The sequence below is a fragment of the Olea europaea genome, unplaced genomic scaffold (assembly GCF_002742605.1).
Source record: "Olea europaea var. sylvestris unplaced genomic scaffold, O_europaea_v1 scaffold2101, whole genome shotgun sequence".
Classification (NCBI taxonomy): domain Eukaryota; kingdom Viridiplantae; phylum Streptophyta; class Magnoliopsida; order Lamiales; family Oleaceae; genus Olea; species Olea europaea.
This window is the reverse complement of record NW_019238950.1, coordinates 166,567-178,707: the sequence shown is the minus strand read 5'-3', so window position 1 is coordinate 178,707 and position 12,141 is coordinate 166,567. Positions and strand designations below refer to the sequence as shown.

The 12,141-nt window shown below is 38.1% G+C and overlaps 2 protein-coding genes across 2 annotated transcripts; both read left to right on the top strand.

The window, feature by feature from the left end:
* Positions 1-680: 680 nt before the first annotated feature.
* On the top strand, positions 681-3,576 carry LOC111380164 (subtilisin-like protease SBT1.1). The gene is made up of 2 exons (XM_023003653.1): positions 681-779; positions 1,100-3,576. Exon 2 carries the CDS (start codon positions 1,108-1,110, stop codon positions 3,415-3,417), a length of 2,310 nt encoding a protein of 769 aa, XP_022859421.1. The 5' UTR covers positions 681-779; positions 1,100-1,107; the 3' UTR covers positions 3,418-3,576.
* A 673-nt stretch (positions 3,577-4,249) lies between these two features.
* LOC111380163 (phospholipase D beta 2-like) lies at positions 4,250-11,929 on the top strand. Its single transcript, XM_023003651.1, has 10 exons — positions 4,250-6,586; positions 7,171-7,287; positions 8,315-8,509; positions 8,602-8,850; positions 9,154-9,222; positions 9,311-9,458; positions 9,740-9,888; positions 10,174-10,344; positions 10,636-10,833; positions 11,325-11,929. Exons 1-10 carry the CDS (start codon positions 4,823-4,825, stop codon positions 11,616-11,618), a joined length of 3,354 nt encoding a protein of 1,117 aa, XP_022859419.1. The 5' UTR covers positions 4,250-4,822; the 3' UTR covers positions 11,619-11,929.
* The last annotated feature ends 212 nt before the right edge of the window (positions 11,930-12,141 follow it).

Below are 12,141 nucleotides of genomic sequence, written 5' to 3'. Positions count from 1 at the left end.
CAGAATAACAGTTATTGAAGCAGTTATTGAGTGATCTTATCACATTCCACGATTCAAGGAGCCTAGTTGAAGGCGGTTGAACGACAAAGATTAATACAACAGTTAGAGATGGCAGTTCCACGACAAGTTAGCCATCATAAAGAAAGTGGGAAGTTATACAGCAATCAAGCAGTTTCCAAGCGATTTGTCACGAAAAAATCATGAAGGGAATATAAAAGAAAGAGAAGATATAGAGAAAAAGAACTCGAATCAAACACTCTCAAACCGAGAATATGTAATTTCGATTTCTTAGTTTAAACTTAAACATTTCTTTTAGTACTCGTGTACTTGCGCCCCTTTGAGGCATTCTATTTATTTCCAATTGTAAATTATCGTCAATAAAACACCTCTTTTTGGGACTTTATCTCAAGAAGTTTGTTCCTTAAACAATCGTCTGATCCCTTTTTAATTGTTAGCGATTACCCGTGCGAAACAGAAATCAGGATAAAAATATTTAAAATACTAAATAGCAAAATATATGGGAAGATATAGAGTGCTTGGGGACATTTAGGCGACGACTTCCACAATTGTATTTTTGCTGGAAATCTGAATCAAGAGCTTACTTTAATGTGACATGAGTAAATATAAAAAGGCTGTCAAATCTTTTAGTCATAGTGCCAAGACCGCAAAGGTCGGCCTGCCCTGCCCGCGTACACCCCTAGCTTTGCCTATAAAAGATACCCTTTCCTATGTTAATTCCCAGGTCCTCCTTTGATATTCCCTTATTGTCGAAAACAAAGGTGACACTCTATCTCTATCTCACAGTGTCAGTATCGGTGTTTGTGCACGCCTTAGTGTCTCTGTTGCATGGTGTTCTAGGCTGTCTCTTATCCCAGTGGGATCCTTTTAACAGCCATTTGCACGCACATTTTATTTAGCTCACTGCTTAAAGCATTCTTCTGTATAATTTGTTTTATGAAACATAATTGCTAAAATTAACTGTGATTTGAATGCTTAAAATTTCTAGTCTCCGTTGTCTCAGAAACTTGCAATGGAGCATGCCATTGCATTATCTGTCTGTACTTTCTCTCCCACTAACTTAGTTTTCAATTTTTTCCAGGAACAACAATGATATTAAGGGGGCTCCTGCTGTTGCTGGTTCTCAAGGCTTTGAGTGCATATGCGGTAGCAGAAAGAGAAACATATGTGGTCCACATGGACAAGACGAAGATCAAAGCTTTAGATGCCTCTCTTGGCACTTCCAAAAGATGGTACGAAGCTATCATCGAATCTCTCACTGAATCATCGGCTCACAACAAAGTAGAGCAAGGCCCACAAACATTGTCTCCTGAACTACTTTACGTATATGAAACTGTCATTTCTGGTTTTGCTGCAAAGCTCTCAAAGCAACAACTCGAATCCTTGAGGAAAACGGATGGCTTTCTCTCTGCCACCTTGGATGAAATGCTAGAGCTTCATACAACACATTCGCCTCAGTTTCTTGGCCTTAAACAAGGTAGTGGCCTGTGGAATGCTCAAAATTTAGCTTCTGATATAATAATTGGCATTGTTGACACGGGAATATGGCCCGAACACATTAGTTTTCGTAGCTCGGGCATATCTCCTGTTCCCCCTCGTTGGAAAGGAAAATGTCAGGCAGGCACAAAATTTAGAGCTTCAAACTGTAACAGAAAGCTTATAGGTGCAAGAGCATTTTTCAAAGGATACGAGGCCATTGCTGGAACAATTAATGAAACATTAGATTACAGATCGCCTCGGGACTCAGAAGGGCATGGAACGCATACTTCTTCGACTGCAGGAGGTAATCTTGTCAAGGGTGCAAACATTTTTGGGTTGGCCAAAGGCTCAGCTGCTGGCATGAGGTATACAACAAGAATTGCAGCTTATAAAGCTTGCTATCTATTAGGATGCGCCAGCTCGGATTTATTAGCTTCTATCGAACAAGCAGTCGAGGATGGGGTGGACGTTCTGTCACTTTCTCTGGGAGGCGCTTCGAAACCATATTACAATGATAATATAGCCATTGCTTCATTTGGTGCCATGCAAAATGGAGTTTTTGTTTCATGCTCAGCAGGCAATTCAGGGCCTTCTGATTCCACCGTTGCCAATGTGGCGCCATGGATTATGACGGTTGCTGCTAGTTATCTTGACCGCAGTTTTCCAACTCGAGTTAAACTTGGCAATGGACAAAGTTTCACAGGGGCCTCATTGTATTCTGGCAAGGCTACCAAGCAATTGCCTTTAGTGTATGGAGAAACCGCCGGTGGTGGAGTAGCCAAGTTTTGCATCAGCGGCTCACTCTCTCCAAGATTTGTTCACGGTAAAATCGTTATTTGTGATCAAGGAATCAATGACAGATTCCAAAAGGGAGAGATAGTGAAAATGGCAGGTGGAGCTGGCATGATATTAGCAAACTCTGACCATCAAGGAGATGAACTTTTTGCTGATCCACACGTCTTGCCAGCCACATCTCTTGGTGCTTTAGCAGCCAATGCCAGCAAAAACTACGCTAGCTTAAGAAACAATGCGACAGCTTCAATCGAGTTTTTAGGGACGGCATATGGAAATCCTGCGCCGGTTATGGCTGCATTTTCCTCCCGGGGTCCAAGTGTAGTTGAACCTAGCATAATCAAGCCAGACGTAACTGCACCAGGTGTGAACATTTTAGCTGCATGGCCACCAAATATTAGTCCAACACAACTCAAAAGTGACAAAAGAAGAGTCCAATTTAACATAATCTCTGGCACTTCTATGTCTTGTCCCCATGTTAGTGGCCTAGCTGCACTATTGAAGTCTGTTCACAAGGATTGGTCACCGGCAGCAATAAAATCAGCCTTAATGACAACAGCTTATGTTCGTGACTCCAAAAATGCTCCAATATCAGATGCTGCTTCTGTAAACTCAACTTCAGCTACCCCTTTTGCATTTGGTTCCGGCCATGTTGATCCAGAGACTGCTTCTGATCCCGGCCTAATCTATGACATTTCGACCGATGATTACCTAAACTATTTGTGTAGCCTAAACTACAACTCAACACAAATAGCCATATTCGCCGGGCAGAATTTCACTTGTCCCGACTCTGCTGATCTTCAACCTGGTGACTTAAACTACCCTTCATTTGCAGTCGTTTTCAAAACTAATGCTCAAAATGTTACTGCAGCATACAAGAGAACAGTCACAAATGATGGGACTCCTGCATGTAGTTATGTTGTGCATGTAACAGAGCCTAAAGGGGTGAACATCATTGTTGAGCCAGAAGTCATGAATTTTCAGAAAATCGGCGAGAAGTTGAGCTACAAAGTGAGTTTGATTTCAATAGGCGGAAGCACTGTTTCATCTAATTTCTCATTTGGCTCTTTAGTATGGATTTCCCAAAAATATTCAGTTAGGAGCCCTATTGCAGTCACCTGGCAATAGTCTGTCTCTATCTTGACAGAATATTTATTTCCAAAATAATCCCATTTTCAGAATTTACTGCATATTTCAAGATTACAGTAAAATTTATGCACTTCTGGAAAATGAGCTAATGTTACATTTCATATCTATCCGATTTGCAGAATTTCAAAAATCCGTTCATTCAACTTCAATTTTCAAGCCATGATTACTGTGTAACAAAAATAAATATTTTATTATAAACAAAATTACAGTAGAAATTGAAAAGCTCTTGAGTAATTTTTTCAAGGGTTGTGGGCTGTCCATTAGAGAAAGTAAAGTGTTCGAAGGCCAGAATTAGTTCAACGGACATGCAACACATAATAGAAAATGAGTTAGAGAAGTCAACAATAGATTTCTCTCTCTCTCAACAACTTGGTAAGAAACCATTTACTTGTTTGAAAAGCAACATTCTACGAATTTGAAGATTCGAGATGCCTATTGTGGAGAAACTTCGATCACTATTTTAAAATGACATTTGAACATTTTACGCCTTTTTTAGAATGTTATCTTTCGACGCTATTTCTTACACAAGTTCAACACGATAAAAGTAAAATATTTATGAATATTCAATTTAAGTGGTAAATGGGTTAAAACTACGACCCGAATCACTCACCCAACTTATTTGGTACATCTCCACAAGTTGACCCTAAAAAATTGCTATGTTTCCATAAATGCCCTTTAAATATGACAACAAAAATTTCGTCCCAAATCCCACTAATGACGCAATCTCCATATAATATTTGATAGCAGCCAATTATAGAGCTCCACGTAACCAAAAGGCCAGATTAAAACCTGACTGCCTAATCTGTCCAACCTAAGCATCTCTGAAACATTGCAACATGTGCAATCTGGAAACCGGGATTTACCCGGCAGCTAATTTCTCTTCTTCATCGAAATTTCTAGGAGGGAATCGTGATTACGCGTTACTATATAAATTGATCGCAGAACTGTCTGTTCATAATATTGATTTTCTCCTTTTGGGCTTAGAAGTTCGCAGAATTTATTATAGGGCATTCACAATATTAAGGTACTCTATTTCAATCCCACTCTCTGAATTCAAGCTCAAGAGGAAATTATATGATTTGCACTCTTCAATAATCCGAAAAATGAACAAAAACCCCATTTAATCTTTCTGTATTGCTTTCTATTGAAAAAAAAAAAAGGAAAAAAAAAAAGAAGAAGCTGCGTTCTTTTCTTGACTTCTACCTTCGCCTGTATTAGAATTGCTTGTTCATTATTTGTCTAATCGATTGAGTAATGGATCTTTTCTGGGTTCAAGAAGGAGACCCTTTCGGTTCCTTTGCAATCTTTTGAGGTCGTTTGCTCAAATAGAGATTTGAGTGTATATTGAAAAGGATCAGAAGTTAAGAAATTGTTGTGTATATTAATGGATAACAATACTTACCATTCATCTCCATCACCATACCCATATAACCTCGCATATGGCTACCCTCGCGTGCCACCACCGTCAAAACAACCATACCCATCTCACAATTCTGCTCCATTCCCTACTTCCCCAGCTTCAGGTCCAGGTCCATATCCATATCCACAATATTCCCATTATCCACCACCTTACAACAATTCCAATTCTGTCACTCCAAGTTATCCATATCCCGGTCCACCACCAGCACCCCCTCAGTTGGGGCCGTTACAATACAGTTACCCCCCACCATCTTATTCTGGCCCGCCTCATTACACATACCACAGATATCCAGCTCCTTCTCCAACATCTGCCCCGCTTCAGTCTACCGTCCAAACATTTGGTAGTTTCCAATATGGTTCATCCCATTATCACCACCACCATCAGTATTCCGCAGAATTCCAGCCTCTGGATAACCAGTCTGAGACTCCACCTAGATTTAGCAGTGAATACTCCATCCACCACGATTACCAAGATAGTTCATTGTCCGTGGGTGGTTCTAAAGTGAATTATGATCGTCTTGATGATAGTTCCCCTAGTTACCCTCCACTTTACCCACCCATCGACAATCTCATGGCAAATGTGCACTTGTCTGATAGTCACCATATGGCTTCTGCCCTTGCCTCCCCTTCATCCTCATCAGTGCCTATTTCCCCTCAATCTGGACTACCAGCTAAAATGCATAATGGGAATGGTACTATGTATGGATATCCTAATACCTCCTTTTCAAGTTCGGAGGCATCTTCTATGGGCTGGGAAGAGTCCCCTTCCCATCCTACTTTGCCGCATTTGACCTCGAATGCTGATTCATCCCACGGTGAGAGTATGCAGGTTATGCTTGTTCCATCTAATAAACTGTCTTTGAAAGTTTTGCTCTTGCATGGAAATTTAGATATTTGGGTCTATGAAGCAAAAAACCTTCCAAACATGGATATGTTTCACAAAACTATAGGAGACATGTTTAACAGATTACCAGGGAATATGAGCAGCAAGATTGAAGGGCAAATAAACCGTAAGATTACAAGTGATCCTTATGTCTCCATCACTGTAGCAGGTGCTACAATCGGAAGGACTTACGTGATAACAAATAATGAAAATCCTGTATGGAAGCAACATTTCAATCTTCCTGTTGCTCATTACGCTGCTGAAGTGCTCCTTGTTGTCAAGGATGACGATGTTGTGGGATCACAGCTTATAGGGACAGTCTCTATTCCTGTAGAGCATTTATATGGAGGCACAAAAATTACAGGGTTCTTTCCTGTCCTTGGTAATAATGGGAAACCTTGCAAGTCTGGAGCTGTTTTGAGTCTCTCAATTTGTTATACTCCTATGGAGCAATTGAGCATTTACCACCATGGAATTGGAGCCGGTCCTGATTATAATGGAGTTCCTGGGACGTATTTTCCGCTTAGGAGAGGCGGAATTGTCACCCTCTATCAGGATGCTCACGTACCTGATGGATTCCTCCCAAATTTGAAGCTTGATAATGGGATGAAATATGTGCACGGGAAATGCTGGCGGGAAATCTTTAATGCAATATGTCAAGCTCGATTTTTGATTTATATTGCTGGATGGTCAGTGTGGCACAACGTTAGACTAGTTAGGGACGATAATTCTGTGTCAGGTTGCACTCTGGGAGAACTTCTGAAGTCAAAGTCACGGGAAGGAGTGAGGGTGCTGCTTCTCGTATGGGATGATCCTACATCAAGAAGCATACTTGGGTACAAAACAGTAAGCATTTATCTTGTAGTAAATGGGTGAATATCTATATTATCAAGATGCATGCCTGGGGATTAATAGAGATTTATCAGAATCTTTATCTATTTTTAATGTTTGTCTACATATCTCCAAGAGATTGAGGTCGTATTTGCTATTTAAGATACAAATGTCTTTGGGCAATACAGGGATACCCATTGGAGCAAGTATAGAAATGCTTTAGGACATATTTCTTTTGCAGTCAAATGGTCCTGAAGACAAGTTTAGTTTTCCGGTGCTTGTCCAATTGAATTTGATTTAGTTAACTGTTAAATTAAAACCTTCCATGGCTATTTATTGAAAGTAAAAAGGAAAGAAAATAAAGAAAGAACCTCTTAAACTTACGAATTGACAGCATCCTTGTAGAATTTATTGTCTCCATTGCTGTTCAATTATGATTTTCGTTCGTAGTTTTTATGGGAACTTTAGAGGCATATTTACCTTGAATGTGTATATAGATCCTAGAGTCTATTATTATGTGATTGAAAATGTTTATTCTTCACTAACTATGTTCATTTTTCAGTTTTAAAAATGATATTCTTATTAAAACTTATATGTAGGATGGAGTCATGCAAACTCACGATGAAGAAACTCGTCGTTTCTTCAAACATTCTTCTGTGCAAGTGCTGCTTTGTCCTCGAGCAGCTGGGAAGCGTCACAGCTGGATGAAGCAGAGGGTATGTTAACTGTTCATTATTTTGGGATACATGTTCATTGTACTTTTGGATAATCCTTTTATATCACATGTCTATTGTCAGATTGGCTCGCTGCATCTTATGTAAGTTTATGTATTGTTTGGGCTATTTTGGTAAGAGAAATTGGAAACGCCTGTTTTAACTATATTTTATTAAGAACTTATGAGTATTGGAGGGGACAGTTGGTCCCCTATCATTTTCATACATTTTGTTTGGGCATTTCGCGTGTTATTTCAAGTTGGTTTAGTCCATATTAAGGGAGGAGATGCTGCTGGAACTTTGTTAAATATTTTACAAGTACTATTCAAGTCACATTTAGCCTCGATGATGGGTCTGGCACCTAGTTGATATCCATCATTGGCACACGTCAAGTCTTGGGTGTCTTATCTATTCTCGCTGGTGGATTTTGAATCATATGTCCTGCTATAAGTGTATGTTATTGTAATTTCTCATCCCTTATCTAACAGAAATCTTCTACTAAAATGCATGAACAATTCCAAAATGCAACATTACAATTGATTAGGATGCCCCTATAGAGTTGATGCAAAAATGGGGTGATGAATTGTATATATGTGCAAATACCACATGAGCTCAGAAGATCATATTTTTGGGGATAGAAACTGCCTTCTGAAGTTTTGATCAGTGATTATCAGGTTTTGCAGTTATTTCCTAAGTTGTTTCCAATCAATTTCTTGTTTAGAAATTTTTTGGATATACACATGTTTGCCAATTTTTTTATTATGGCTATTATGGCATTTCATAGTTCATTAACCGTGTATGGAGTAGCACATCATTTGTAAAAATATTCCTGAAATCCCCATTTATTAGTATCTCGGTGATGGCAAGAAATGAAAAGCATATCTTAAATACAAACTGCTAAGGAAATTTGCCTTTTTCCCTTTTTATGCTTTCCTTTCTATGTTCCGATCTTTTACGTTTTATCTAATACAGTTTCTGAATGTGAAAATGAATCTTTAGTTGTACTAGTGTCTAACTTTTTAATGATTAGGAAGTTGAAGCCATTTACACCCACCATCAGAAAACTGTGATAGTGGATACTGATGCTGGAAATAATCGAAGAAAAATCATTTCATTTCTTGGAGGGCTAGACTTGTGTGATGGCCGATATGATACTCCTCAGCATTCTTTATTTAGAACACTGCATACTTGGCACTCTGATGACTATCGCAACCCCACTTATACGGTAATTATTTTTCGTCCACAATTTTGTCGTTATGCACATCATTTTGTACAATAGTTCAATGTTGTTTTAAATACAATTTTGTTCCCTTACAGGGTAATGTTTCTGGTTGTCCAAGAGAACCATGGCATGACTTGCACTGTAAAATCGATGGCCCAGCAGCATATGATGTTCTGACCAATTTCGAGGAACGATGGTTGAAGGCTTCAAAGCCCCATGGGATAAAAAAATTGAAGATGGCATATGATGATGCTTTGCTCCGAATAGAAAGAATACCCGAAATACTAGGAATTTCTGATGCTCCTTGTGTAAAAGATGATGATCCTGAAGGTTGGCATGTTCAGGTAAACTGGTGCCAAGGAGTTGTTTGAATTCAAAGCATTAGAAACTATGAATAGAACGTGACCCAAAGACTGAACTAAATTATGTAACTAGCATAATTGCTCTCTCATAATTACAGAGAGGAAGACCCAATTTATAGGGTTACTAGTAACCACGAAAGGAAAGGTTCTACACTATTTATGCACCAAATTTATAGGGAAATAACCATACGTGATTTTGAAATATGACTATCATGGAATTGTTGGGATTGCAAAGTTGCATTGGATGGACAATGTGCTAATTGTCTGTACTATTCTTTTGTGCAGGTGTTTCGTTCAATAGATTCAAATTCTGTCAAAGACTTCCCAAAGGATCCTAAAGAGGCTACATTAAGGGTGAGCTAATTTAAGTAACACTCTTTGCTCTGAAAGTTATCGGTTTACAACTGCCTCTCTAAAAATTAATCATGTTTTTATGCAACAGAACTTGGTTTGTGGGAAGAATGTACTTATAGATATGAGCATACATACAGCATATGTAAAGGCCATCCGTGCTGCTCAACATTTCATTTATATTGAAAATCAGTACTTCATTGGGTCCTCATACAACTGGAATCAATATAAGGATCTTGGTAAGGAACAGTTGTCACGTTGTATTTTAATTAATAATATATGAAGAGAGCAGGTTGTTTATTTTACTACATGTCAGACTGTTTCATTGTTGAAGCATGTATGACCTATTATACATATGTGTACTTTTATCTTGTGGACCCAACTCCTCCTGGGTTTTGATGATTTTGTCATCTATGGTGACAATTTAACTGCCCATCTAAAGATGGTGACTTGTGTTGGCATATTCTTTAGATTACTCCCCCATGGGCAAACATGAAAAAAAAAAATCTATTTTCTGCAGGTGCTAATAATTTGATTCCAATGGAAATTGCCCTCAAAATCGCCGACAAAATAAGAGCACATGAGAGGTTTGCAGCATATATTGTCATTCCAATGTGGCCAGAGGGTAATCCAACAGGTGCTGCTACACAAAGAATTTTGTTTTGGCAGGTGTGCTCTAATTGCTTGTTGCATTCAATAAATTTCAAAGTTACATCATCCATTCATTTTCCATCACATACTAGAACACGCTTTAAAGCATACGATCAAGAGTCTTTGGAGTTCAGAGTGATTGCAATTTATTTTTCAAATGAATTCACTACTGATATAATAGAAAACAATTAGCTATCTAATAACAAGCATATAATTCTTAAAGTTATCTCATTATTAGGTATTATTAACATGTTTTTTATTTATTTATTTTATTTATTTATCTTTTTTTGGCCAATATTCTAGAATAAAACAATGCAAATGATGTACGAGACCATTTACAAGGCTTTGGTAGAGGTAGGACTTGAGGATGCGTACTCACCACAAGATTATTTGAACTTCTACTGTCTTGGCAATCGTGAGGCTCTTGATGTTGGTAAACCAACCGAGAGTCACAATGCAACAAACAGTCCTCAGGTATAATGTTTTCTGGGTGATATATATAGGCATATACTTATTAAGAATCCTGATTACTCTTCAATCTTGTAGTCTCGGAAACAATTTTGTTTGTTCTATAATTTGGGTAGAACAGAACAAACTACGTACGAGAATTTTATCCAGATCAGCTGTATTTTTATGTTGTCTAATACAAATTGTAAATATGGATGCTTATTTGGGCTCTTAAATTTGCTTGCTTTTGAGGTATTTTATCATTTGAGATTTTCTGTGTCAATATATATGCAAGTTTCTGTAACATTTTTGTTTCAGGGATTCAGTCGGAAATACAGAAGATTCATGATATATGTCCATTCAAAAGGAATGATAGTAGATGATGAGTATGTGATATTGGGGTCTGCAAATATCAATGAACGGTCCTTGGAGGGTACTAGGGACACAGAGATTGCTATGGGGGCCTATCAACCTCATCACACATGGGCAAGAAAACTATCGAGTCCACATGGACAGGTAACTAAAGTATATTTCAAAAATGGTGCTGCTTAATTTAAATATCAGTAGGTTACGCAGATCAACCAAGGGATATAAACTGAGATCTTCAAATGCTTTCCATGAACTGAAACATTTTAACATAAGACACTAATCCACCTAGATATGTTGGCCATAATAAGAGGAAGCCTGGGCATATTCCCTTCTCTCAAAAAATAGGCTATCCAAATTTTTACGATCTTCAACCTACCAAAAATTTTTTTTTAGATCTTCAATTCTCAAAACAAGAATGACAGAGAATTCAATCCTAGTACTTCATCCTATGTGACCGACCATGTCTCAAAACGTGAAAAATTGAAATGCTTAATTTTTCAAATGCCTTTTTCATAAAGCACTTTTTTCATAAAGCAAATGATTCGACTTCCCTTGAAGAAGTCCATATATAAATGTTTCTACATTTTTTTTCTCTGAATTTCACTATCTGAACCTCATTTTGAAATGAATATATGTAGATATATGGATATAGAATGTCTCTTTGGGCTGAGCATCTTGGAGTTTTAGAGGACTGCTATACCCGGCCAGAGTCTGTAGAATGCGTCCGAAAGGTTAGATCAATGGGTGAGGCAAACTGGAAGCAATTTAAATCTAATGAGATCTCGGAAATGAGAGGACACCTTCTGAAGTATCCAGTTGAAGTTGATAGGAAGGGCAAAGTGAAGCCCCTGAATGGATGTGAGACTTTTCCTGATGTTGGAGGAAGTATAGTGGGCTCATTCATTGCCATTCAAGAAAACTTGACGATCTAAATTCTCTGTTATCCAATTCATGAATCACAAGAAGCATTCATATCCATATGATTCAGGGAATCAGTGTTGAAGAAGGTGCTTTTTTGGGGCTATAGTTTTTTGGTTGTGAAGAGAGAGAAGTGATCGGTCATATTAATAGAAATTGTAAAGCAATCTTTTTTTTTCTTATTGATATACATCATAACCTCACAGTCCAACTTTTATTGAATCATCAGGCAGTTGTAATTGGCAGAGTAATGAAGGTTAGAGTTGAAGGATTTTGTTTTTCTCCTGTTTTGTCAGTTTGGAGTAATAGAATGTTTTACACCTCGTCTAATGACTCCAATCTATGAAACATCTTGAGATGTTTTAATCCTTTCTTGAAACAGAATCAGCAGTCTCACGAGAGATGAGAGTCTGGATTTATCCTGGGAAAGCAGAGAATTTTGCATGTTTAAAACTCTCCGAGTCTATTGCTGTCTCTCCTTAATTTGGTGTCAATCACATTGAGGTTGAAGCAAGCATATCGAGTACAAAGCAGGTA

Bases quoted from the DNA above. Each gene is read 5' to 3' on its own strand.
- LOC111380164 (XM_023003653.1), top strand. From the start codon at position 1,108: ATGATATTAAGGGGGCTCCTGCTGTTGCTGGTTCTCAAGGCTTTGAGT.
- LOC111380163 (XM_023003651.1), top strand. From the start codon at position 4,823: ATGGATAACAATACTTACCATTCATCTCCATCACCATACCCATATAAC. The intron at 9,459-9,739 runs GTAAGGAACAGT...TATTTTCTGCAG, and splicing joins GAATCAATATAAGGATCTTG to GTGCTAATAATTTGATTCCA. The intron at 10,834-11,324 runs GTAACTAAAGTA...GAATATATGTAG, and splicing joins TATCGAGTCCACATGGACAG to ATATATGGATATAGAATGTC.